This window comes from Papilio xuthus, unplaced genomic scaffold (assembly GCF_000836235.2).
Source record: "Papilio xuthus unplaced genomic scaffold, Pxut_1.1 DF824888.1, whole genome shotgun sequence".
Classification (NCBI taxonomy): Eukaryota; Metazoa; Arthropoda; class Insecta; order Lepidoptera; family Papilionidae; genus Papilio; species Papilio xuthus.
The window spans coordinates 3854576-3880422 of NW_013533761.1; the positions used below are offsets into that span (position 1 = coordinate 3854576).

General features: G+C 41.5%; 3 protein-coding genes and 2 non-coding genes across 5 annotated transcripts in view; 2 read left to right on the forward strand and 3 right to left on the reverse strand.

Moving 5' to 3' along the window:
* The window catches only part of skd (mediator complex subunit skuld), a 54208-nt gene extending 43415 nt beyond the window's left edge, over positions 1-10793 (reverse strand). The window contains exon 1 of the mRNA XM_013324909.1: positions 10550-10793. Coding sequence (XP_013180363.1) covers positions 10550-10618 — 69 coding nt within the window. The 5' untranslated portion in view covers positions 10619-10793. The remainder of the gene's footprint in view (positions 1-10549) is intronic.
* Positions 10794-11070: 277 nt separating this feature from the next.
* mRpL50 (mitochondrial ribosomal protein L50) lies at positions 11071-12587 on the forward strand. The gene is made up of 5 exons (XM_013324995.1): positions 11071-11219; positions 11299-11384; positions 11466-11662; positions 11998-12117; positions 12385-12587. The coding sequence occupies exons 1-5, from the start codon at positions 11175-11177 to the stop codon at positions 12498-12500; spliced, it is 564 nt and encodes a 187-aa protein (XP_013180449.1). The 5' UTR covers positions 11071-11174; the 3' UTR covers positions 12501-12587.
* A 414-nt stretch (positions 12588-13001) lies between these two features.
* hob (bridge-like lipid transfer protein family member hobbit) lies at positions 13002-25265 on the forward strand. The gene is made up of 36 exons (XM_013325190.1): positions 13002-13175; positions 13563-13689; positions 13896-14186; positions 14337-14588; positions 14696-14860; positions 14950-15027; positions 15106-15264; positions 15401-15548; positions 15701-15904; positions 16012-16205; positions 16326-16632; positions 16710-17060; positions 17126-17315; positions 17475-17643; positions 17729-17851; positions 17955-18366; positions 18441-18605; positions 18684-18884; positions 18965-19158; positions 19235-19350; positions 19437-19584; positions 19663-19884; positions 19957-20307; positions 20439-20619; positions 20692-20880; positions 20965-21125; positions 21203-21367; positions 21566-21718; positions 22338-22454; positions 22860-23074; positions 23240-23339; positions 23506-23647; positions 23753-23970; positions 24085-24281; positions 24430-24541; positions 24880-25265. Exons 1-36 carry the CDS (start codon positions 13117-13119, stop codon positions 24940-24942), a joined length of 6639 nt encoding a protein of 2212 aa, XP_013180644.1. The 5' UTR covers positions 13002-13116; the 3' UTR covers positions 24943-25265.
* Positions 21909-21980, reverse strand: TRNAD-GUC (transfer RNA aspartic acid (anticodon GUC)). The gene has a single exon. It is a non-coding gene; the product is annotated as a tRNA-Asp (tRNA).
* On the reverse strand, positions 22585-22656 carry TRNAD-GUC (transfer RNA aspartic acid (anticodon GUC)). Its single transcript has one exon. It is a non-coding gene; the product is annotated as a tRNA-Asp (tRNA).
* Positions 25266-25847: the final 582 nt, after the last annotated feature.

Sequence of the window (25847 nt, forward strand, 5' to 3'; positions counted from 1 at the left end):
GCGCCGGCACGCGCGCGTAGGTCACCGCCGCCCGCCGCGCTGACGGACCCACGCCGCGACCGGCCATCGATTATGGCAAACTAAATATGCACAACTAACTGTTAACATTTAAAGCAAAAACGACTATTTGCTAGCCTTGTCTTCAACAAACCAGGGTCATACATGTTTCTGCTTTACATAAGTGGCCTTCGAACTGGAGCACAGCAATGGCAAGTATAAACGGCACGGTGTCACCCTCATAATGATATTCAGAGTTGACTAAAGTAAACTAGGTCACTGCCAATTCTAGGTTCATATGTATTCTGTATTCAAGATTTTTCATAGATTGTTTTTTTTTATTAAAACTACAAGATATAGTAAGTTTTGCGTACAGAAATTGTCGCCATAACAATAGTAGATATTTAGTTTTTCATTCACGAAATGTGCGAGGCGAGCCCGGCCGGCACGTCGGCCATTAATTGACGCCTACATATCCGTGATACTGATATACGTAACTGTCCAAAATGTTTCACTAGTGCCGTTGTGACAAATATTGTACATAAAATCTTGGGCGCAGGAACACTAAAGTTGTTTTTCGTTTTGTTTTTTTTGTTAGTGACGAAAACAGGTTATTTAACGAATTACTTAATGTTTTATTCATTACGCGAAGCACTGCTCCGGCACTCAACTAGGCACAACGCTGAGACACATATTCAAATATAATTTTCTTGTGTTCAAATTTATCTATGAAAATGTAGGGCAAGCATAAGTTAGCAGCGAATTTGGGACTGCCGTTTACCTTAAGTTACACCCCCCCCTTACCCCTTATAAAACCAAAAGACAATCGTTTTTCGAGTGTATAAGCAGTGGAGGATGTCTAAATTAGAGTGTTTTGTTCATCCAATTCCAAGCAGCGGTTATAAGATGTTGCTCTTTGAGTTAAATAATTATTAATATCAACAAAATGAAGTTGATTAATTTCACTACTACTCTTCTAAGGAACAAACCTATGTAGATATAAATACCTGTCATCGTGAATAGATAACATGGAGAAAGATTACAAATGCTTGTTGTAAAAAGTATTATTATGTAGTCATTTATCACTCGATTTTTGTATAAATCCAGTATCGTTGTCAATAAGTAATATTTTTCTTGCTCGTATGCAAATCATTCGATGTTACCGCTACCAGGGAGTCATGTCGATGACATAAATACAGCAGCAAATAATTATAATCGACGTCGAATTGTCTCACATTGTGACCGCTCTATTGTTTGCACGCTTTCGTGATGTCGTAATCGTTCGGAATTAACAATTACTGGATCCCTGGGGCAATGAACTCCACCAAGATGTAAAAGGTACACCAGCATCTCCCAGACCCTTCGAGAATACGGCAAAATTGCGTGTTCCCATGTTGCCGAATCTTTGTAAAGGCACGAGGAAATATTTTGCTGGAATCGTGCAGAAACTCAGTGCAGAGGGTTATGGTACGTTCCATCGGAGATTCCAGGACCCTCGCAATCGCACTTAAGATGGACATTCCCCTGAGTTTACCCTGGTTTTAGAGAGTAGACATCTCACAAAACTCTATCTATTCCCCAAAAGGCAGGGTATCTTACGAATATTTCCTCCCGATACAAAAAAAAGACATTAGACCCATGTACAGCTTGTTCGCTCCACTTCAGTGCAATTGAAACTTAAAGCCCGAGCGCTTACAAAATACCGAAGGCTCGCGTCCGTAATTGGTACGCAAAGGGCGTCTGCAACAGGACGACATCTTATTAATGAGTTTAATGTCGTTTCGATTAATGCAAATTTATCGTGTAATCGAATATTTTCTTAACATTATCATAAGGCTATTGGTTCATAAATTTAAGAAAATATCCTTGTATGTCGGGTTAACTTTAACGTTGTGATAAGATTGACTACTTGTGCAATGTCCACATAAAAATTAAAAAGCAACTAAAGTTGTATACAACTATTAATTAAACAGGTAAACTTTTAAATGAAATTGTAATTTATTTAATGTTAAAATTCTTTCGATGTTTACAATGTGATTCGGACACAAAACGAAGCCATAATGCTCTGGTACGGCACAGATATCGACAGGGCGACAGGGCACAGGCACGCTGGTCGTCATCCCAGCGCGGCGCAGGGCTGCGCTAACGGGCCGCCCGCCCCGCCCGCGCGGTCAACGAACTCGCACCGACGACCGCACATCTAGATTTTTCGACGATGTGCCCCAGTTTTTTCTAGATCTCTTCGGTGAGATTACACAATGCGTTCATGTTTTAATGCCACCATTGCTCGCACATACTACGAAATAATGACTGAATAATGAATGAAGCTCTACGTAAAGTTACGACTATTGGATAAATTATTTTTTTTAATATTAATACGAATAATTTTAACGTTGTGAAATTACAACCAAATAACTAGGTTAAAAAATATTGCGATAAATATGCATCATTGAGCAGCAGTGAAGCCTCTCCCCGCCGCCGCCTCCAACCACCATAACACGAAAATACAATTGTACGCACCAGTTGTCAACTGTGCCGGCTCAAGTACTGGCCTCGCGCAAGTAACGACGACAGTTTATTACTTGAAGTCAGTAATTACAAAAATCACATTCTCTTTTTCGTCCATTAAAATAGTTGTGGTTATGTGGTTGTTGGTATGAACTTAATGTTTTAAAAAGTTCAGCATGCATTAGCAATATACGAAGAAACGTCAATTGTTAAATCGAACAGAAGCAGTCCTAAACTAATGTATTACATAAAAGAAAGCAATATAGTGCGTTAAAAACCTAGCGTAAGATTAACGAGATTGATTCAAAGTTCATAACAAAATAAACTGAACACTTCTATTGAAGTATCTTTCACTTGCGAAGACTTTCTCGCTCGGTAATTCAATCTTTGTCATGCCCTACTTATTCAGTCGCTCCACTTTAAATAAGGCCGTAGTTGCAATCCTTACTGCGACGCATAAAATATAACTTTAATAGATAGATCGACTGTCGAGTCGTAAAACGCTTTATGACAATAAACATAAAACTGACAAATTCATCGGGTGCAATCCTCGAAACAGATGGAAACGTTGCAGCGTGTTGTTGGGCGCGGGTGCGGGCGAGTATGTCGCCGCTTGTGGTAGGGGGCGTGCGGTGGTGGAGGTATGAGTGAAAGCGTTTCAAATTGACTCGGCCGCCCTCCGCGTCCGCCTGCGCTCCGTCAGAGGCTGCACGCGGCCGAGTTTCCGCCCGCGCCGGAGCCGCATCGACCCCAGCGCTCCTCGCTCGTTGCGCAACGTGTTGACGATCTAGTTAATTCGAGTGCGAGAATCGCGCCGAGCCGAGGCGAGGCGGTGTCCGCACCGCACTCTTGTATTGTGACTTGAAATTGAAACGTTCGCCAATTGCCTTATTGAGGCCGAACGTGTAGATTGATGCGTTGCTGTGACGTTATACAATCTTGATAGGCTTAACCGTTTGTAGCACAACATTGGATCACTTTTTATTAAGCTCCGATTCCAATTTCGACCTTAAGGGACTTCGATGGCGCATCCACGGGACTTTAATTTACCATGATGGAACTTTTACTCGTCACACAGACAAACGCGTACGTCATAACTTTTCCTGTTATGTCGTCGTAGAACTTAGATAACTAGAAAAAATATTCCAGATCAGTTATAAAGAAAACTCATGGTAAGAAACTTCACCAGTTGCAGTAAGTCTCGTGGTGAAAAAAAAATTGTTAATTTTACAGTACTATTTACATCACAAGTTGGAGGGCAAAATGTAATAATATATATAAAGGGCATCTACGAAGAGTTTGTGACCGTTGAAAATACTAGTTAACCGTGGACTGACGGTCACAATAAAGGGCTAAGGTAAACTCAGACTAACTGTTAAGTTCTTAAAATAAACTATTAACAGTTACAATAACAAAAAAAAATATTTAAAAATCTCAACTTCTAAGTAATTGGTGATAACAGATGTATAATATGTCCAATTATCTTGATAATCTATAAATGTGAAGTATTCCAAAATCATCACACATCCTGTTACTTTTTATGTTTCATCGTTTGCACCAAGGCTACCAAAGCTTTAAACTAAAGTATATATACTATAAAAGAATTTCTTTTCAAACGACAGTTCGCATAACGCGCACGCGGAAGATTAATCCTGAAATATGTCGTTGTGGAGTGAGAGGTGAGGCGCGGTGCCAAGAGGCGCAGTCCCACGCGCCGCCCTTGTGTTTACAAAACAAAGTGCGGCCCTGCTCGCGCCCGCAGCGCTCCGGCCTCAATATGCCTGCCTGTTTGCCATCTCTGTCTACATTACTGATGAATATTTCATTTCAACCAGTGAAAACTACGCTTAGAGAGAATAATATGGATTGACTATAAAGGATTTGCTATTTTTATGACTAAAGAAAATAATACCTGTTAGGTACTGGGGAACTACTGTGACACTTATATACATAATAGATTTATTCGCGAACCAGAATATATTTCATGAAATTATGTTCGTTGAAATTCTATCACGTGTCGAAATACATATAAAAGAAAGTTGTCCGCTGCGGGCCGGTGCGGGGTCGGCGAGGGGTACGTGTGTGCGCGGAGGTGCTGAGCCGAGTTCACTCCTGTTATCTTGACCCACATAACGTGACCGCGGCCGCGGCCGCCCGCTACCGCCGCCGCCGCGCTAATCTAGCGGAAGACCTTAATTGCGCCCCGATACAAAACAATAAAATGTCCACACACGAATAATACTCCGGTCGAACTGGTATCGATTCACAAAAATAAAGCATAAACAAATTTTACCTATCGAGATGACTCTCAGATTGTTTTCATTTGCAATATAAAAAAAATCGCTTTCATACATAACAAAACCTTAATCACAAGAAAATACCTACTTGGATGGGTAATATTAGTGTGTTAAAGTTGGCGATGACAAATATAGAACGAATCGAATCACGGATGACATAAGGCGGACCCGTTAAGAAAGCTCTCGCGTCGTTTTCCTCAAGACATCAAAACACAACCTTGACCTGGATTGTGGAGCTCATAACATAACAAAACAAGAAAAAGGACGACACACACACTGCATTGCAACGCGCCGAGGTCGCAGCTCTCGCTGGATAACGATAATGTAATTTACATTCATGCAGACACATATAATTTGGGACTGTTATAACTTGCAAATCATAAAATTTTTATATTCAATTTGATATCCCCACCGCATTATCGACTGACTAAAAATAGATCATGGTAAAGAAATTCCGTCCAATGTCCTACAGCGATGAACTTTGATTTTAAAGACCTATTCTCGCTTCTAGTCGCAACGTGTAAGCGTAAGCTTGCATGGTTGTTAGATAACTCTGCTCTTTCTTGTATGACAGCTATAGGCAGATTTAGCGGATAATTAGCAGATTTCCATTCATGACGCCAAACGTCAGATAGATCCGGGATAGGGTTGCACACGACAAGATCGTGTAAAACGCACTCATCTAAAGTGCGGCCCTGGCGTTATCGATATAATACGAATAATTATTATCAAAACACAGATAATATTCACATTCTTACACAGTTTTCGTGGTTATAACAAAAAGAAACATAATAGTCTCATCTTATACACTATAGTAAATTATATACTACTTTTCTGTACATCAATACTGTGATAAAATAACACAGTGACGGGTAAGTGGACTTATTATCATCATAAACAAAGATTCAACGTTTGCGTATGTTTCCTATTACTCCCCATATGTGTTAAAAATCGTGTGCGAACAGCTATCAATAAAATGTATTATATAATTTGTTGAACGTGGGAATTATGAAATTTTAATATGCATAATATTGAAATATTAAACAATAATTTATTGACTAAAGAGAATTTAAAGAATTTAAACAAATTATCAATCTTTATCGATGTTAAGTCAGAGATAGCTTAAGGTGACTAAATCAGTTGAGATTTTAGATAGGATATGAGGTGAGCTTATCTAATGGAAATATAGGCCCCATAAAACCTTACTACGAGTGATTAATTTAGTAATACGTCTTAAAAAGATGAAGAGCTGAGAGACGAAACCTGCTTTAATATTGCCTCTCGAGGAACGTCGACCTAACATTTTAATAGCTAAGTCTGTGTGATAGAAATGTTAAAATAACGTGTGTCGTAAATATGACTAAAACGGAAATATAAGTATAAATTTTCCAATACAAATGTAGACATGAGACGACAGTGTATCGGATGTTTAGCGGCTTGATCAGAGGAGAACAGAGCTAGGTGCGATAACGTAGCCGCAAACTTCCTTATCAGCAATGATAGGTGACGCGTTGCTCGTGGCCGAGGCGCGTACCGGCGTAGGTCAACCGCTGACACTGATTCGCTATTTTATACCAATACCTTACGCACCAGTAAACATAGACATCTATAATTATTTAATAAAAAATCATATTTAGTGTCAAATCATTGTAACAAAGGATTGAGTGTTATTTTGTCAAATTAAATGTATGTCATATTTATAGAAAGTAACGTGTATTTACCAACTATTGGTTATGATTCTAGATAAAAATTATAGAAACCATCATGTTTACATTAAGATATTAACTAAATTCTTAAATAATGAATTACTAAAGAAGATCTGCGCCATGTTTTCAGTGTGTGAGGTCCACATTCCCTCGGACCCGAAAGACTGCGGTGCGATAACGCTTATCACACGCTACCGTCAATACAAACCGCATATAACTTTGATAATAATTTATAATTTTACTCTGACTACAATAAAAGCAAATGCATACAATATAATATAATTTTAGAGAACAATCGGATAAACAACATTTTCTAACACTGAGTTTCCTCAAGTTATACATCCATGGTACAAAATACACAAACCCAATGTAATCAATAGTAAATGATTTAGTAAATCGTAACGTAACTTTGCAAATACTACATTACTACTAGACTTAATTAAAATAAGCTGTTTGCTATTAATATCTAATCACATGTATATATTGATTCCGTATTAAGATTTTGCCTTTGCCACTTTAAAAATGATTAATAGGTGTAATAAATTTCAAATTAAAACCAAAATCGAACAAAGGCGCGAAAAATTATTGACATTTATATGATACAAAAATAATAACATTGATGTGTTATCGCAAATGATAAATTAAAATAAAATACACACCAACACGGCAAGCTAATGACCCTGACGATAATAAATTTGAAACGATAAGACAGGACATAAATTTGTCTATATTTATAATACGGAAATGAAAAGGAAGGTGTCAAGCCTGTCCGGTGGGGTCGTTGCAGTCACCTTGTGACGACGACTGGAGGAACTTTGGCTTGCGTCATATCACATTCTCGTCCTGTAATCGACTGGCAAAAATATGAATATAATGGTTACGGTGACCTTAAATCTGCTGTGCGCGTTTTTTGCCGGCCACGTCAGCCGACTCTTAAGCTGTTTTCCTCGTGGCTCTCTGGGGATTGAAAGTGAAATTTTTCTTCCATTTGAACGTCAAGCAATCATTAATCATTGCATCGTTTACCGTAAAATAACCATAACACTAAGTTTGGATACGAATTATTTGCAGTGTAAAATGTGTCTCATGATACTAAGTTGAGGAAAATTTAGATTCGGTTGTTACCTTCTAATATATGTATAAATAAATGCAATTGCTATACTAAACGCGTTTACTATTTTGAGACAATAACAAAACCATGAATATACCTTTGTCGATCCACAAAGGACATATTAAACGTATGTCAAACTGGGGTTGTTAATAACCCTCAGAGTGGTTGAAGTCATTCAGAGGTAAATTAAAGGCGTGCTCTGTGTGCACAGAAGACAGGGGCAGAGGGGCGGAGGGGGCGGCGCACTGTGCTCCAGCCACCATGAATAAGTAAACTGTGAATTTAGGCGGTCAATGGACAAGGACAGTAGAACGAAGCCTCAGGGAATGAAGGGTGAAATACTTATTAAACCGTTCTCATTTAATGAGCAATCAAATTTTAAATAAACTGGTCTTATATTGAACACCAACTATCCTGCTATAACTAGCGTGGGAAACGAATTTGTTCAAAATTAAAAGACAACAAATTTCAGTAAACAGCTGAGTTTTAAATAATACATAAATATGAAACGTAAACAGATGAGACCAAAACAATGTATTTACAAATTTAACACCAGTAATGATAACGTATTTTTCTTCCGATGTACATTTGTACATTAAGTTCATTGTACACTCATATTAGATGCGAAATCAATAAAAAAATTGTACCAGTCGTGGGGAGGGCGTAAAGACAAGGTTGCACGCAGCCCGTGGGAAATCTGCGATCGATTAGGAGCATTCATGTCCGCTTGAATGGGCAACAGCGCGCGCGCACCGACCCCGACCTCCGCGACACTAATCATGCCATTTATAAATGCTACCATATATAAAATATTCTTAGCCCCTATACCAATTCAGTTTATCGCTCCATATAATTATTGTGATGTATAACAATAAAATTGTAAATAATTATAATTACAATAATTATGTATGATCCTCAATTATTAACTGTTGCTCATATTGAAAATAATATTCATGAGAATCGTATTCAAAACTACGCTATTATCATCAGCTAGCAATTGCCAATTCAAAAAAAAAAACATTAAGTTAAGTAATCGCGTAAATAAACCAAGTAGTCAAACACACGTAATAACAAATAACACTACATATTTGCGGATCACCAACCTTTAATAGCGTAGCGAGCGGCTATGCATCCGTAATAAAGCGCGCGAAAAATATCACGTGTCGTCCTATCTCATTCACACGCGAGGAGATGCGGGGGACGAAGCGAGACGGCAATACCAAGGGATACTGTAGGCCGCCCCTAGCAACAGCTGTATTACGGAATGTACATTCTCAAGTATTATCCACCGAGATGGTTCGTGAGAATAGGAAAACATTCCTACTTCTATTGAACCATAATTAAAATTACTATTACATAAAAAAATAGATTGTCCATGGACTAACATTACTCTATGTGATTATCAGTTTTCTGTTTAAAATCAGTATAAGTTAAATAATTACTAATAATAATAATCTTACATAAGTAGGTTTATAGGCCATGTTGTTTTTAACGCAAGTTGTTCAATAACTCTGTCATCTAGTTGCGTACGAGGAATTCTTGTTCTGTATCGATATGGTTTACTAATAATATTTCCATTATGATTGATCTTATTACGATGCATAAATGATAGGGCATTCCCAGTCTATTTCGAAATATTTAAAAAGAATTTCGTCTAGTTAGTACCTCAAAGAATAATTGAATTATAATTTAGGCTTTGATTTAACGATGTTATGAAATAGTTAAATTGCTCTCGACACGTAATTATATCAACATCATCTTTAAAATTAACATAGTTATGCGAGCTGCATGTGTTTGTGTTCCATGTATCGTGTAATGTTTTGGTTGTTGCATTCGATATAAAAAGTGTATAGCAGTGCGATCCACTAAAGAGGCGAGTGTATTGAACCCGGCGCAATGTCAGCCTAGGAGTACGATGCGTCACCGACGACGTACGGCCGCCGCGCCGCGCCGCCAGCGGGAGAATTCCACGCGACAAAGACGCAGTGTCCGCAAACGACGCATAAATAATTAGACAATAAGCAAGCAAGTCAAGAAATCAGTAATTTGTATCGCGACGAGATAGGCGGAGCGGAGAGGGAGACGGCTGCAGGAGGCGCGCGCCGCCGCGCCGCGGAGATATGGCAACGCGTCAGGTGGAAATGGCGCCGCACTGCTCTCCGGCTCCGGCGAGGACGACCGACCGCCCCCACCCATCCTCTCAACCCCCCTCCTCACCCCACCGTCCCACCCGCCGCTAATCCTCACCCGAATACAATCTGATAAAATTCGCGCCAGCTATAAACGTTACGCAAAGCGACTCCACACTACAACACGACGATAATGAATGACCCGACCGCTTCTTGCTTCTCAACATCCAATCCAAACATTCTCACTATCACATTATGTCGCAGCCAAAGGCGCAGTATAGTATAGTTATAGTGCCGAGCGCGGCCGTAAGAATGTAAGTAATAAGAAAGTTATTTCCTCGACCTGGCGAAACTAGTCTTGCGAACGCATTACGGTCTACGTTACGGCCAGGTGAATTTAAAATGACCTCTATTGGCCGATGGCTTCTTGTGGCCTCGCTTGCCGAATGCGATGTCATTTTATGGGTTAGCAACACGAAGTGACTGTTCTGTTGGGAGTACGATGCCAGGATGACTAACGGCTGAGCGTCACTGCCCGCCTATGGATTGAATATGCCATACATAATATTTAACGCGATAGATCGATTCCATGTCCATATTACACTAAGGCGATTTTTGTATATCAACGCACACTGACGAAAAGGAGACCGTTTGAATAACGTGGATTTAGTAAATATATACCATATCAAATCATTCAAGAAGAAGTTAAACAAAACAATGCAATAATATTATCATTATAATCACAATGATTTCGAAAGAAAAGTACCTACGGTTTCTTTCATCAATGTAAAAGTGACTTACCAAGGCGAAGAAGTTTGTGTGGCAATCCTCGAGGCTAGCACCGTTTGTTTGGTGATTTTGATGCGTCATGGTAGTCCAGGGCACTTCATTTTCATTTCACAACACTAAAAACGGATCTAATATTAAAGAAACCACTCAAAATCTTAAAATCATCACCGACATTTAGTGAAGTTTTCACCTTTCAATGGCGACTGGAAAATGGCGGATAGGAAACAACAACCCAAGCCGACAGTGCTGCTCACAGCGGTAAAAAGAGGTACTAATTTCGTCCAGAAACAGTATACGCTCCGTTTCATGGTTTATAATTTGCAGTTATTTTTGTTTGTGTCATTTTTTTTATAAAATAAGTATGCAACTCATTAATTTGCTTGTACGTATTAAAAAATCCTTATCATGTGTAGTATATTAAGATAAAACACTCGACCATGGTAAAAATACTAAAAAATAACACTATTTCATTTTCTGGCCACGTAGAACGAATCTAAAATCGATTATGACATCAAACGTCACTTTTACTTGTCAACAGTGAAATGAAAATTTTTTTTAATGATTATATTAACCAAATCAAAGATATTTAGTGTAAAAATAAATTTTCAACAGTTTTAAAATATCTTTTCAAACCGCAATGTTACGAAAAACGTTAATAAATACAACACGCGCAAATTTTCAGGTTATGTTTATGCATTTTATTCAAATCTTTTTAAAGGGTGCAAGTTAAATTTTACTAACTGATTTAATTTTACTTACAGATTAACTTTGTAAGAAATGCACAGAAGCGTTATCCAAAAGTTGACAAAAAGTTACAGGCTGCTGCCGAATCATTGGCTGCTAGAGGGTATTACTTTCTACTATTTGTTTTATTACTAGTTATTGGGTCTCAGATTATTAAATATAATTCAATGTACAATAATTTCAGATTCCTTCGACCTAACAAACCTTGGCAGCCACCAACAAACATTAATGAAACAATCAATAAAATTTGTTCGCAATATGGTCTGAAATCAGATTCCGAATTCGAAAGTCTTGAAGTCAAATTTAATGTACTGAAAACATGCTTTGAAGAGACTGGACATGGTGTACCCAACTCTTTGTTGCATACTATAGAAAATGTTGGTAAGTCTTTCAGAATGAGCAAGGATGGAGACTTAGCAAGCATAGTATATCAAATGTACACTACTACTCTGCACTTTCAAAATTCAGGAATGCAGAACAAGTATAGTTCTCTTCAAATATCCTTGGCAACCCAAGGTCAATTGCAGATCAGTGTAATGCCTGACTACAACTAAAATTGTTCTCCGCAGTGACTTGCAGGAAGTTAACAGCTGACAAGATACCTGGAAACTATGATTTTGTAATATTTAGTGATTAAAGCTATATTCAGATTGTATCAACATGTGATTTTATAATGTTTAGGGATGGTTTAAGTTTCATTATTAAATAATTTTCAGATGATCTCCAAGAATTTTATGAAACCCCTGTTGAAGTACTAACTCCATTTGATGCATTAAAAAAGATGGACCTACCAAAGAATTTGCATATACAACAAGATTATGTTCGCTTCCATCCTGGTAAGTACTGTTATTTATGTTGCTAATACTTTTACTTTTTGGCATATCATCAGATGTTGACTGTCATGTCCACAATAATACAATATGATTGACTTTAACATAACAAACCCTTTGATGCTCAAAAATGATGACAAGGGATCCATATTAACATCAAATTATTGTGATTGTAATATTATGTCATCACATATACAGACCCATCAAAGGTCTTGGTTCTGACTTCCTACTGTACTAAACTAAAACCTAAAATAATATGTTTTTTGTTCACAGATAAAGATACATTATTTAATGGACAGTCAGCTTTTCCAAAAAGTTCTACAATTGTGTCTGGTTTGAAAACTAGAAAGAAATACGAGGGTTACACTGCCAAGACCTCTTGGACATAATTCTAAGTTTATGTGAGAATCTGTTTAAAATGTGTAGATATAATAGATTAATGTGAAGAAAATAGTTAATAAATTATAAAACTTTAATATGGGTTTTTTTCTTGTTGATATCCTCATCTTACAATTATAGTGATTTTTTTTTACTATTAGTTACCCCAGTCTTAGAAAAAGTAACGAGAGCGCCGTTGTTATTTTTTATTGCCACACACAAAAGTAATAAAATTAGAAACAGAAGATTTTACGCTTACAGTGGTATAGCTTAGAGGAGATAAATTTTCAGGATAGGTCTAAAAGAAACACAAAACAGTATATTTTGTAAGGAACCACACAATTGTTTTTCCTTTGCCAGACCAGTCATAATATCCCTAAAAACGAATATTGCAAAGAACATGGATGCCCCTTTGTTAACAATAAGTTTGAGTTTTGCATTTTGCGTTTTGCTGTGGAAAAGGGAAATGCACTGCACATCAATTTTCAATTGTCACTGTCAACTGTCAAAAAGTTTGTGTACTATGCATTTTGAGGTTATTTGAAAACTTATTTTGAAAATGAATATAAACGATAATTAGTCAATTATTTTGGAAATAAATAAAAGAAATGATATAAAGGATCGAAAATGAGTGCACTGTTTATAGTTCTGCTGACTTTAGTCGCGATTTATATCAGTGTTTCGTGGTAAGTATTATTGTTGTCAAAAGTTGTTTATTTTTAACAGCTAAACAATTTTGTATTTTCAATTATAACATAGCAATATCTTACAATATAGCACAACGAATGCTACAGTAATGATCCTAATATTATTAATAAAATTCCTGTCAATCCTGTGTAATTTGGTAATAAACGTAAATCCCTAATAAATAATTTGTAAACAGCTGCTTGGATGAAAATGACGAATTTATATTCTTTTTATCTATTCTCATGTTAAAATTGAGTAATAATTCACTAAAATGCTTTAAAATCAAACAATATGATAATAAGACTTAATCAATATTAATGAATTTATCTCTTTGGTCTTTTTTTTTGATAAACTCTTATGTGATTTGTTATGCTTCTATCTTCTAGGTTATTACCAACTTTGTTGGCATGGCTTTTCAAAAGAAAATACCATATAAAACTAAGAATAGGACGAATAGCAGTCCCCAAGCTTATTCTGCGAGATGTTAGTCTTTCTAAAGATGGATACTCTATTGTAAGTTACCTCAATTTCTTTTTGGTTTTTCATCAACAATGAAAAAAATAATATTACAATATTCACTGTAAATAGCTATCCAGAATGTGTTAATAATATTAAAATGTTTAAATAATAATAGTAACATAATTCATATTTGCTTCTTAAGAATAGTTATATACTGAGAATTACAATATAATAGCAGTTTAATAAGTTGTTATTTTCAGCACATTGGTGAAGTATCTTTTCGTAGTAGCTTTTTCAATTCGGAAATCAACAAGTTGGTTTCTGTTGTCATCAATAAACTACAAATCACAAATAATGCAGAAGAGAAAAGAAGTGCTGTTGTTGAGACAATACTCAAACCTTTATTATCAAAGCAAAATTCCAATTTCAAAGATGGACAAGATTCTACAGAATCTGATATAATCAATAGAGAATTAAAACGATTCACTCAAAAGAATTTACTAGATTTCCGTGACAAAAAGTTACCACCAAGTCTTATTATGTTTGCTCAGGTATGTAATTTAATATTTATAATTCTTTGTCATTGAAAATAATTTATTTTAATGTATTTTAGATCAGAATATGGGATGTTTTTGATGCTGTATATATGTATTTCTTGTATTAAAAAATACCAAGATCAAAATTGTATGTGTTTATAACAGTTCATGGGCGTACACATAATAGACGCGACGCTGACAGTAGTGAATGGCTGTCCGCGATCACCATTTGTGGTAGAGGCGAGTGCGGGTGAGGTGCGAGCAGACGGTGCGGCGGGTGGGCCGGCGCGTGCGCTCGCATTCTGTGCGAGTGCGCTGGACGTGCGTCTCGCCTGCCGCGCTGATGGTTTGCTGGAAGCCGCCTGTAGCCTTCACATTGAGGGCACTGTTAAAGCCGATGGTCCTCTAAATGTTGAGGTTAATATTCTAGTAATCCATTGCTATGTGAAATAACTAAATTCAAGTACAATTTATACATAGTCGAAGTTGAGGTGCAAGTAAATGATTATAATATTTTTTTTCAGAAAATCCACACAGTTATAAGCAATCCATGTATATCACTACAAGATGAAGTGTACCATTTTATACAAAAGCAGAAAACAAGAAAATCTCCCGAGCCCAGACATTCTATGGAGAATGATGATCATCTTACCACACTGATTCCCAGATTATCTCCTATTATACCAAAGGTTTGTAATATACAGACATTTGGTGATCTTTTTTTTTTATAATTTTAAAGTTTGTTATAGTATTTACTGTTAAATATTTTTATTTTTAGATATTCAGTTTAAAAATCGAAAAAACAACAATAAATTCTGGAGGTAAAACTACAACGACTACTCTGCAAAGTTTACAAGTAAGATAACTTTAATATTCAAAAAAATGTGACAAAAAATAAGTTAAACTAATCAGTTATGATTGACTAAATTTGCAGGTAAACTCCCGGTTCAGCGCTGCTGCGGAGGGCGTGACGGGAGTGGGGCTGGGGGCGGGGTCTCCGCAGCTGTACGTAGCCTTCCAGGCTGACCAGCTGCAGCTCACTGCCCAACAACATGACCTGCTCTTCCTCAATAAAATCAAGTTGGACGCCAAGGTAATTCTGACTTAATATTAAGTTTGGACGTGCATAGTACATTGATTTAAATAGCACACACAATTTGTTAAAAAGCTTTAAAATACATTTGTAAGAAATATCCGCCTTTGTAATCCTTTAATCTGTATTTTTACAGTTAGAGAAGGGCGTGCTCAACTTGTACCTGATAATAAGTACACTGAATATGTCTTACATTCACGAGGACATGTTCAAGTGGTACCGCACTATCAGGGATTTGGACAGAAAGATGAAGCCCATGCAGATCTCCGGCGACAGCACTTCAGGTTGCGCATTATCAATTTCATATCTTTAATTATTTCTTTCATGTTTGATGCTTTTATAACTAAAGTGGTTCGTAAATTATTGGATTTCAATATAAACTTAATAATAAGTATATAATGATATATATTTTTGTATGAAGTATGTATGTGTGCAGGAGGTACAGGGGGTACAGGGGGTGCAGTGAGTGCGGGGGGCGTGCCGGCGTGGATGCGGGTGGCGCTGGGCAGCTGCGTGGTGCAGGGGTGCGCGGAGCTGCGCGGCGTGTCGCTGCGGGCGCGCCGCACCGCCGCTGGCCCCGCGCTGGCTGCCGGCTGCGGCGGACTCAAGGTCAAGCTGGACCAGCTCCTTGACACTAGAGGTACTATCTAGATATTTTCTACATGGCTTTATAGGCACAAGATATTATTCTTTGGATTAATGTTATAATCTTTTTGTAAGCTGTATGTGTGTGGTGTGTATGTGCAGAGGAGGCGTACAAGTGGGGCGTGGCGCAGCTGGTGGTGGGAGCGCGGCACTGGAGCGCGGAGCTGCTGGTGGACGCGGGGTGGGCGGGGTGGGCGGGGCGCGAGCCTCCCCCGCGCCGCCACCACGCCTGGCACTCCGCCCTGCTCGCCGTCGCCCTCGTCAAGTGCGGCAGTCACCCGCCCCGCGACTGCAAGGTGCAACGTGTACATGACCCTGTGCTACTGTCAGGCTTTGGCAGAACGCGAAAGATGAAAGACAATGTTTATTTGTTAAATGTGCTGTTCCAGTGAGAAAAAGGAAATTTATTATTGCAGGTGGAAGCCATGATGGACTGTTTACGTCTAGAATGGAGTAAAGAAATAGCAAATGCCGTGATCACGATGGCGGAATGCCTGGACGACTACAAAACGCCGTGCAAACCGAAGCTCCCGGAAGCAGGGGACGAGGCCCCGGCCAATATATCTGTGAACGTGGCTCTGTCGCACATCAATCTGTTCCTCATCGTGTCGGATGAGATATGTCTGATGACGAGGATCGATGCGGTCACCTTGGAAAAGACGGTGAACAAAGCCGGCGCACTCGTCTCCGGATTGAAAGTTGTCGAAATGGTTCCCTACAAAGGTAAGAATTTATTATATGTATTGACTTATTATGAAAAAATTGTAATAAAAAATTGTAAATGATTGTTAATTTTCCAGGTAACGTTCAATGTCAGAGATCAGACGAGATCACATCGAACTTCTTCCACGTACGCTTACTGAGAGTTGAGTTCTTGCATTCCAAGGACAAGAGTACAAACCTACTGGATTTTCAATTTCTCGAAACAGTCGACTTCGAATGGAGCGCGAATATGCATTTGAAGATATTGACATTTGTTCGAGCTGTGAAAAGTTTCCGTAAACAGTTAAAGGAATTGAAAGCGAGTAAGAGAGAGACGGAAGATGTGAGAGAAGATAAAAAGAAACCGTTGGACTGGAGAGTGTCGTTTAAAGGCGACACTAATTTAATGCTGCTGCTGTCTGAAGACAACAACATGCTGTTTATCACAGGTACATTATACCTGGGTGACTACTGAAGGACTCTGAGTGCGATATTAATGTTTGTGTGTTTGCAGACGAGCTGACCGTGGGTTGCGAGGAGTGGTGCGGGGTGTCGGTGTCGTGGGGGCAGCTGAAGATGGTGCTGAACGGCGAGGAGGTGGTGGTGGTGGAGGGGTACAGCCAGGAGCGCGCGCAGGACGACCCCGACGTGCGCGTCGAGCGCTCCGCCAACGAGGGCTTCCTGTTGCCATGGAACAAGGTTTGGTGAGTGACACATCTATATTGCGGCTTAATTAAATGAACTAAAGTATACCAATTTTATTTTACTTTTTCTCAACTTATTTTGGAATGATCAGATACATGGACCAAGTAATAACTAATGGAGAAAAAGCTGTAACTCTAAATTTGTTCTTGTTTCGTCAGGTCAGTGAACGTGGAGTCAGTGCGCGTGGTGTTCCCCTACAAGCACAGGTTCGCGGAGGCCGTGCAGGGCGACTTCGTGTCCCTCTTCAAGTGGCTGAAGCTGGTGCACGGGGTGAAGAAGCGGCCCTTCACCGCCGACAGCCCGCTGCCCAGCGACTTGCACATCAAGGTCACACATTACACGATTACCTTCCCTTATTTATATTTGACTTTAGCAGCAATAATCATCTGCTTCCTAACTTGATGTTTATCAGATCGAGGAGGTGTTGCTGGAGATGAGCGACGACCCGTTCGAGGTGAAGTTACGCGACAACTACGAGCTGCTGGAGGACGAGTACAAGGAGAGCGAGAAGCGACGCACCATGCTCGATGCCAAGGTGTGTAAATGCCCTAAAATATCGCTAGGTGGCGTTAGTTAGTTAGTAATGATGATCGCAATCTGTTGAGTGCAAGGGGTGTAAATGTGTGCGGTGTGGTCAGGTGCAAGAGCTGTGCAAGCCGCACCTGTTCCTGCCGGCGGGCAAGGTGGAGCAGCTGTACGCGGCGCTGCGGCAGAAGGACGCGCAGATCTACGTGCAGCGATGCCGCGCCGCGCCGCCGCCGCGCACGCGTCTCGTCGCCTGCTGCCTCTCCGCGCTGCGCGTGCTCGCGCTGGCTGACCCCAGCGTGCACGGCGCGCACAACGCCCAGGCGCGCCTCCGACATCTCGACTGGGACAGCCCCTGGCCGGAGGAGGGCATCGACTTCAACACCTTGTGGTGCCGCAGCGTGAGCGTGCAGTGCGCGCAGTGGCAGCTGCGTCTGCGCGACTTCCCGCAGCCGCTGCTCAGCATGACGCAGCTGCGTCTCTGGGGCACGCTGCTCGCCGCCGAGGAACAGCCGCCGCCCAGAGGTCCGCACACACTCTTTCACTCCACTCACTTGTATAATACTGTTTATATGATGGTTGCGCCTGTTGTTGTGTAGCGGTGAGGACGGTGACGATAGACCAGGGCGCGCCGTGGGGCAAGGTGGAGCTGGAGCGCAGCATGATGCCGCTCAAGTGGTACTACGACCTGTGCTGCGAGATGGCCGAGTACAGCTACGCTTTTGGCCCCTGCTGGGAGCCGGTCATCGCCCACTGCAACCTCGGTATGTTTCCCTCTTTGTGTGAACTGCTTAAACTTATAATTTTTAGCTTTTTATTTCAATACATTTATATCTGTTCAGCATTCGACCAAGTATCGCGGCCGTCGCTGGATCCGTCCGCGCCGCTGGCGTGGTGGGACAAGGTGCGGCTGCTGATGCACGGCCGACTCACCGTCAACTGCAAGAAGTTCACCTGCCTCCTGCACGTCTCCCTCGACCCTTACAACACCACCGAGGAGATGGAGGTCACATGGAACGACCTCGTCTTGGACTGGACCAATGGTGAGTCATCTAAATCAATAGTATGACATCCTCGTTGTCAAGTTGTCAAACAATAATTTTTGTATTTTTGTTGCTGGTAGGCAAGCTGGCGTTCCTGGGCGAGCTGAACGTGTTCGTGCGCACTGCGAGCAAGTACGACGACTGCCGCGTGCTGCGCGTGCCCGCGCTGCGGCTCAGCGTCAAGCTGGGCTGGCAGTGCGTCGGAGACCCGCGCGACCACCACGCCGTCGCACCCTGCGCCCCCACACGACTGCCGGAGTACTCCAGCAACCAGGTGCATACATCATATACAACGCAAATATATACCGTGTTAATAATATCGATATTTTAAAAAAGGTATAATTTAACAGGAACACGACTCGTACCGAGCTTTCCGTTCACAAGGATTGGAATTGCATTTGGGAATGGACACCAAGCCCGTCGAGAGAGACGGCCCCGTGCTCCTGTTGTACGGTAGCACTCTCAGGTAAAAAATAATTCTTATCTCTTATATTTTCAAATTTCTGATATTATAAATATTAAAAAAATTGTTTGAAATTTCCGTATTTTCAGATGGTTCGAAAGCCTGAAACTGATCCTGTCGGGCGTGACGCGGCCGACGCGGCGCGGGCGCGTGTTCCGCAACCTGCGGCCGCGCAAGCCGCAGCTCTCCCGACACTACCGCCACGTCAGCGTCGCGCTCACGCTGCACAACCTGCAGGTACATAATCACGTACAACTACTTTCAATGCTTATTATTATAAAATAAAACATAATTGAGACGTGTGCGATGTACCAGGTGTTCTACTGGTCGTCGTCGAGCATGCAGCGCGGCATAGAGATGCGGTGCGGGCGCGTGACGTGCGGCGCGCGGCACCGGCTGTCGCTGGCGGCGGCGGGGGACGGCCTGCTGCGTCGCCCGCGCGCGCTCTGGACCACAGACTACATGAACTGCGACCTCAACGACGCAGAGATATGGCTCAAGACTCCCGCACCCGTCGCAGACGACAAGGACAACGAGGTTGTTACTAATAAATTATATGTCATTTTTTTTAATTTATTAATTTTACTAATTCGGAAAAAAACAATCCAGAACTCAGTGCTGACCCCACCGGCGATGGAGAAATGCTACTGCCTGTCTGTGCGGCGTGTTTCGTATGGTCGCGAGGCGGGCGGCGCCACGTGCGGTGCGGGGAGCGCTGCTGGCACATCGGGCGGAGCGGCGCCTGCCCCCGCCCACCGCCTCGCCGTGCACGACCTGCGCGGCGCCTGGACAAAACTCAACCGGGACCTCGCCTTCGCACTCATCGACTCATATATCAAGACTCAGCAACTGAAAAAGAATCTCTCCACCAAAGCACTAAAGGAGGAAGATAAACCAACGACGTCACCAAAACAGCAGCGAGAATCCGACGTCGTGTCGCCGCCTCCAGCCTCGGCACAGGTCAATACAATACCAATGTATAAATGTAGAGTTTTTTTGTAAAAAATATTTTGCAACTATGAGCCCAACCAATAGTAAATTTATCTTTTAAATAGTTTCTTAAAGAGTCATAAACATTTTTTATTTTGTAGAGCGGCGGTGGGTGCGCAGCGGGCATGCTGGCGGCGCTGGTAGCGGAGGCGGGTGAGGCGGGGGGTGAGGCGCCCGTCGTGTTCAGTGACGAGCTGGCGGGCGCAGAGGGAGACGCGCCGCCCCCGCACGCACCCCTGCGACACGCCCTCGACGATGACAACGCCCACACAGCTTGCCTCAGTACGTACAACACAATTGCATCATTATCTAAACCCAAAAAGTCCACTTCAATAACAGAATGTTTGTGTACAGTCGAGCTGGTGAACTCGCAAGTGGTGCTGAAGGGGTGCGAGACGCGCGGGTACGTGATCCTGTGCGCGGCGCGGGCGGAGGTGCGACAGCGCGTGCGGCGCGCCCCGGCCGCCACCGCCTGGAGCGGCGCGCTCTCCGCCATGCAGTACTACGCCACCGTCAGCGCCGCAGATCGCGACCAACTCGACGGTAACTACGGACACATATTTCTGAGGTTTGCGCATACTATTTCAATAATTAAGGGTTGTAAACATTTGTTAATATATTTGTCAGAGAACATCCAGTGGGTATCCGTGGAGGAGATCGAGGAGCGGTGGTCGGGCGCGGAGATCAGCACGCTGCCCGACGTGCCGCGGCTGGTGGGCAGCGGGCACTCCGCCGGCGGCGTCATCGGCAGCACCGTCGGACCCGGCAACGACGCCGGACTGGCGCAGGTAAAGCGTATATAAAGCGAAGACATATAAATTTGTACTTTATTGTTATAGTGCTAAAGTTTGTATTGTGGTAACAGTTGCAACGCATCGTGTCGCGGTGCGCGTGCGAGTTCTACTACGTGACGCACGAGGAGACGGAGAGCGGCGCGGGCGGCGGGGCGGGCTGGGCGCAGCAGCCGCAGCCGTACGACTCCTTCACCCTCATGCACCACGACCTCGACGTCTGCACCAACTCGCTGCAGGTCACTATCCACAACAACAGGCACAAAATATACAACACACCGACTAGCATGGAACCACCGCAAAACAATGAAACCTCTTTACAGTTCCATGTATAATAGAATCAATAAAAATTCTGAAAAAGTTCAATCGGTTAAAAATTGTTGAAATGTAATGTATTTAAGTCAGTAAAAGCATGTTACTAGTCATTGTGTTTGCAGTACGCGATGCTGCTGGACGTGGTGAACAACGTGGTGCTGCGCGTGGAGCCGGAGCGGCGGCGGGCGCTGGAGCGGCGCGCGCGCATGCGCTTCCAGCTGCAGCTGCACCAGGATCGTGACCACAAGCAACTCATACATAAGCTGCAGACGCAGGTCTGACGCAATTATACTTAGCTTGCAAACATTTAAGATAACGATAGTCCATTTTTTACGAGGACTTATTTTGATCCGCAATTTATAAAAATAAAAAAAAAGCGTAGGTAATTGAAGGTTTATTTGTGTGTTGCTCAAATTGTTGCGCATACAATATTTTTTAGCAATGTGTAAAAAATCACAAAAAGTTCTCTCCGGCGGGGAATCGAACCCCGGTCTCCCGCGTGACAGGCGGGGATACTTACCACTATACTACCGAAGACTTGTATGATATGGCGAAAGTGTAGAATCGAGTCGTGCGCAGATTACGTCATACAATAAGATAAATGCTAGTAGATTCTATTTATAACGCTGATCACAAAACATTGAATATCTTGTGTTGTCTTCATTGTGTATGAATATAAGTCTATTTAAAAATTATTCCGGTATGTTTTGTGCGCACAAATATATTTATGGTTCAAAAAGGATCCTTGGTCCTTTTTAAAAAAATTTCAAAAAGGAAATTTATAAAGCAATGAAAATGAATGTCATTATACGATGAAAAAAAAAATACATTGTTACAAACCGTTTATTTTCGAAATATCAACAATCAAATGTTTGCTAAACGTTTTGTGTTCAGGTGAGAGAATCTCTCGCACGTCTGCGGCGGCTGGAGAAGGAGTACTACCTGAAGAATAGGTCCATCACAGGTCACGACCCCGTCGCCATTGCTGAGCTCAAGAGCCTTGATGATCAGGTAATTTATTTACGGTTTAATACATGATATAAAATTGGCATTTTTATGCCACAAATTTAAAAATAGGTTAACTTTTATATTGAGAAAAAAAACTACTCAATTGTAAATGAAAAAAAAATAACAAAAAGTTCTCTCCGGCGGGGAATCGAACCCCGGTCTCCCGCGTGACAGGCGGGGATACTTACCACTATACTACCGAAGACTTGTATAGAACGGCAAAATTATAGAATGGACGCCTGCGCTGATTACGTCAGCCTTTGAGATTATATCTTGTGATATATCGGGTTCCTTTTAGTAATAAAATTTTTGTAAAGATATAGTATGTATTAGTAGTCTTTTGTTACACATGTAATGTATGTGTGTGCGGATGTGCGCGTGTCGGCGTGTGTCGGCGCGTGTGTGCAGGTGAACGAGTGCAAGGAGGCGGCGTGGTCGCTGGGCGAGGAGCTGGACGCGATGGTGCGGGCGTGGCGCGAGGCGCGCTCGGCCGCCCCCGCAGTGCGCGCGCCGCACGCGCCCCCGCACCGCCACAACGAGATCTGCTTCAAGTCCGCGCGCTGGAGACTCACTGACGCAGACGGACAGCTCGGCATCGCCGACCTGCTGCTCACCAACTTCCTGTCTCTCCACTTTATACTTACATACTATGATAATATCATTACTCATAAACTACTCTATCATTCAATCTATACATTTAATAATATTTAATTATCATGTGTTATTTAATTTGCGTTTAGATCTTAGGAAATAGCGTGATTCAACACGTGACATGTTGCATTGTGCAGGTACACGAAGACTTCCAGGTCCGATGACTCAGTGGAGCACCAGCTGGAGGTGGGCTACGTGCGCGTCACCAATCTGCTACCCAACGAGCCCTTCCCTGAGGTCTGTGGGATTCCAGTGTTTACATATAACATTGTTTACTGCCAAAAAACAATTTCTATCTTTAGACAAATAGATCATGATCGCTACTGCGGTATTTAGGTTGTTTTACGTTAAAAGAATTTAGACTTTTTATATAAGGATGGTCACAAGGTCATGTTGTGCGCAGGTGCTGGTGCCGCAGGCGGCGTCGGGGCGGGCCCCGCTGGCGCGGCGTGCGGCGCTGCGCGTCTTCTGCCGCGACCGTCCGCCAGTCGGAGGCATCTCCGTCAAGGAGCACTTCGAGGTCAACATCGTGCCCATACGCATCGGTGAGACCTCGCACCCTGACACATGCGCAACCTCACACACTCACCTTTAATCTTGAACTTCATCATTGGTTGAAATAAACACACAAATAAGCAATCGTATGTCAGGTCTAACGAAGAAGTTCTTCAACACGATGCTGAAGTTCTGCTTCCCGGAGCGCGACCCCGAGGCCATGGAGGAGGGGGAGGAGGATGCGGGGCGGGAGGAGCGCGCGCCCTCCGCCGCCTCCTCCGGCAGCGCCAAGCGACGCACCAAGAAGAAGGACTCCAACTCCAACTTCTACGTGAAGCGCGACAAGGACAAGGATGATGTCGAAAAGATGAAAGTACGGCATTGCGTATTTTTTTTATTACAATTATCAGCCAAAGTTTATAACATTATGAAAGTATTAATGAGTGAGAGAAGGTGGCCAAGTTGTGACGTGTATTTGATGCGTCAGGAGCGCGCGGAGAAGAACAAGCTGTTCATCTACATCAAGATCCCGGAGGTGGGCGTGCGCGTCTCCTACAAGGGCAGCAAGGAGAAGAACCTGGAGGACGTGCGCGACCTGCCGCTCGTGCTGCCCACCCTCGAGTACCACAACGTCACCTGGACCTGGCTCGACCTCCTCCTCGCCACCAAGAACGACACCAGAAGGTCACCATATGCAACACTATCGCTCATTTTCAACTCATTTTCTATGTTTAACTATCGTTTATAAATAATGATAATATAGCACATATTGTGCAACTGTTGAACTCGACACCCGTCCACAGCTAGTTGCTAACGTTAGTGTGTTGTGCAGGGTGATCCTGTCGCAGGCCATCCGGCAGAAGCTGCAGCTGGGGCGCCGCGCCGCCGCACCGCCTGAACCACACGAGGAGGACAAGGTGCGCCTGCTGCTCGGCGAGCGCACGGTCAGTACTCACGGCACACTGCACACTTTCCACTATACACTTGTAACTGCGCACTTCCCACTGCGCACTTCCCACTGCACACTTCCCACTGCACACTTCCCACTGCACACTTCCCACTGCCCACTGCCCACTGCCCTCTGCCCACTACCCACTGCCCACTAAATACGTCCACTACATTACACGTTTCCCAGTATATTCATTGTTCCTCTAGTAAAAGATAAAGTATAACAACAAGGAGTTCATTGGTTTTTTATGATACCGATGAAATACACGTAATTTCTTATGACTTTTGTAAGCGCAATTTAACATATAGCTTCTAAGTAAATCTCTGTTTATAGGTGGCTGAAAATAAACCCCAAAAGAAGAGTACGCCGAGTGTATTCAAATTTTCCAAATCCTAGAATAAGTTTAATGTGAAGCATTTGTTAAATATAAACTTACCAAATAAGACTTGAACAAATTCCTTTACGGTTTCATTTTGCAATTTAATTCGAGTTATTTTTCTCCACAATATTTATTTAATTATTTAATTTTTCTCTTAATTTTTATTTGTAGTAAAATTATTACGTATACGTTAAACCTATTAGATATAAAAAACATGAATCTGATATAAAGTTACATCTAAGTAAAAAAAAAACAAAAAAAAGTCCGTAATAGAAAAGACCAAAGTTTGCTCATTAAAAAAAGACATTTATATATTCATTTGAATTGTTTTATCACTTTTATTATTTTTTTTTTAAATTAAATTCGTAAGCAAAATTAAGAAGTACTAAATTATTTTGCAATAATATTAATTTATTTTTTACGATCAAAAAATTTTTATTTGATTTTTTCTAAAGTATTATAAAAGTAGTATTATAAATTTATTTTAAATAATTAAAAAAAAATTGCTTGTTATCATCGATAGATAGATAGATATCTCCTTGGGCTAAAATAATTGCAAAATATGTATGTAAATAAACAAAAACTTAAACCATTTTATTTAAATAACCAATATTTAATAGTAATTCAGCATTTAAAAAACGTAAGTCGAAAAAATGACGTCGACATTTGCACAATAAAACTCTAAACGATGTTTTTAGATGCGTTTTTTTACAATACTGTTATAGAGTAACTGTATAGCGTTGTAATACTGCATTTGGCAGCGCTTTGTCACCAACACATCAATCGTAAGATAAATATTTTGTACGTTGTTTGTTATTTTATATAAATAATGGAATATATTTATGGATATGTATTGTTGATTAAATATATTTGCGATTTTATTGCGTTTCTCTTTATTTACCTTTAGTTTTGTTTTAATATG

Excerpts from the sequence above, each read along its gene's own strand:
- mRpL50 (XM_013324995.1), top strand. The coding sequence starts at position 11,175 with ATGTTACGAAAAACGTTAATAAATACAACACGCGCAAATTTTCAG. Across the intron at positions 11,385-11,465 it reads GAATCATTGGCTGCTAGAGG|ATTCCTTCGACCTAACAAAC; the intron begins GTATTACTTTCT and ends CAATAATTTCAG. Across the intron at positions 11,663-11,997 it reads GCATACTATAGAAAATGTTG|ATGATCTCCAAGAATTTTAT; the intron begins GTAAGTCTTTCA and ends AATAATTTTCAG.
- hob (XM_013325190.1), top strand. The coding sequence starts at position 13,117 with ATGAGTGCACTGTTTATAGTTCTGCTGACTTTAGTCGCGATTTATATC. Across the intron at positions 18,606-18,683 it reads CATCGCCCACTGCAACCTCG|CATTCGACCAAGTATCGCGG; the intron begins GTATGTTTCCCT and ends ATATCTGTTCAG. Across the intron at positions 19,585-19,662 it reads TCACGCTGCACAACCTGCAG|GTGTTCTACTGGTCGTCGTC; the intron begins GTACATAATCAC and ends GCGATGTACCAG.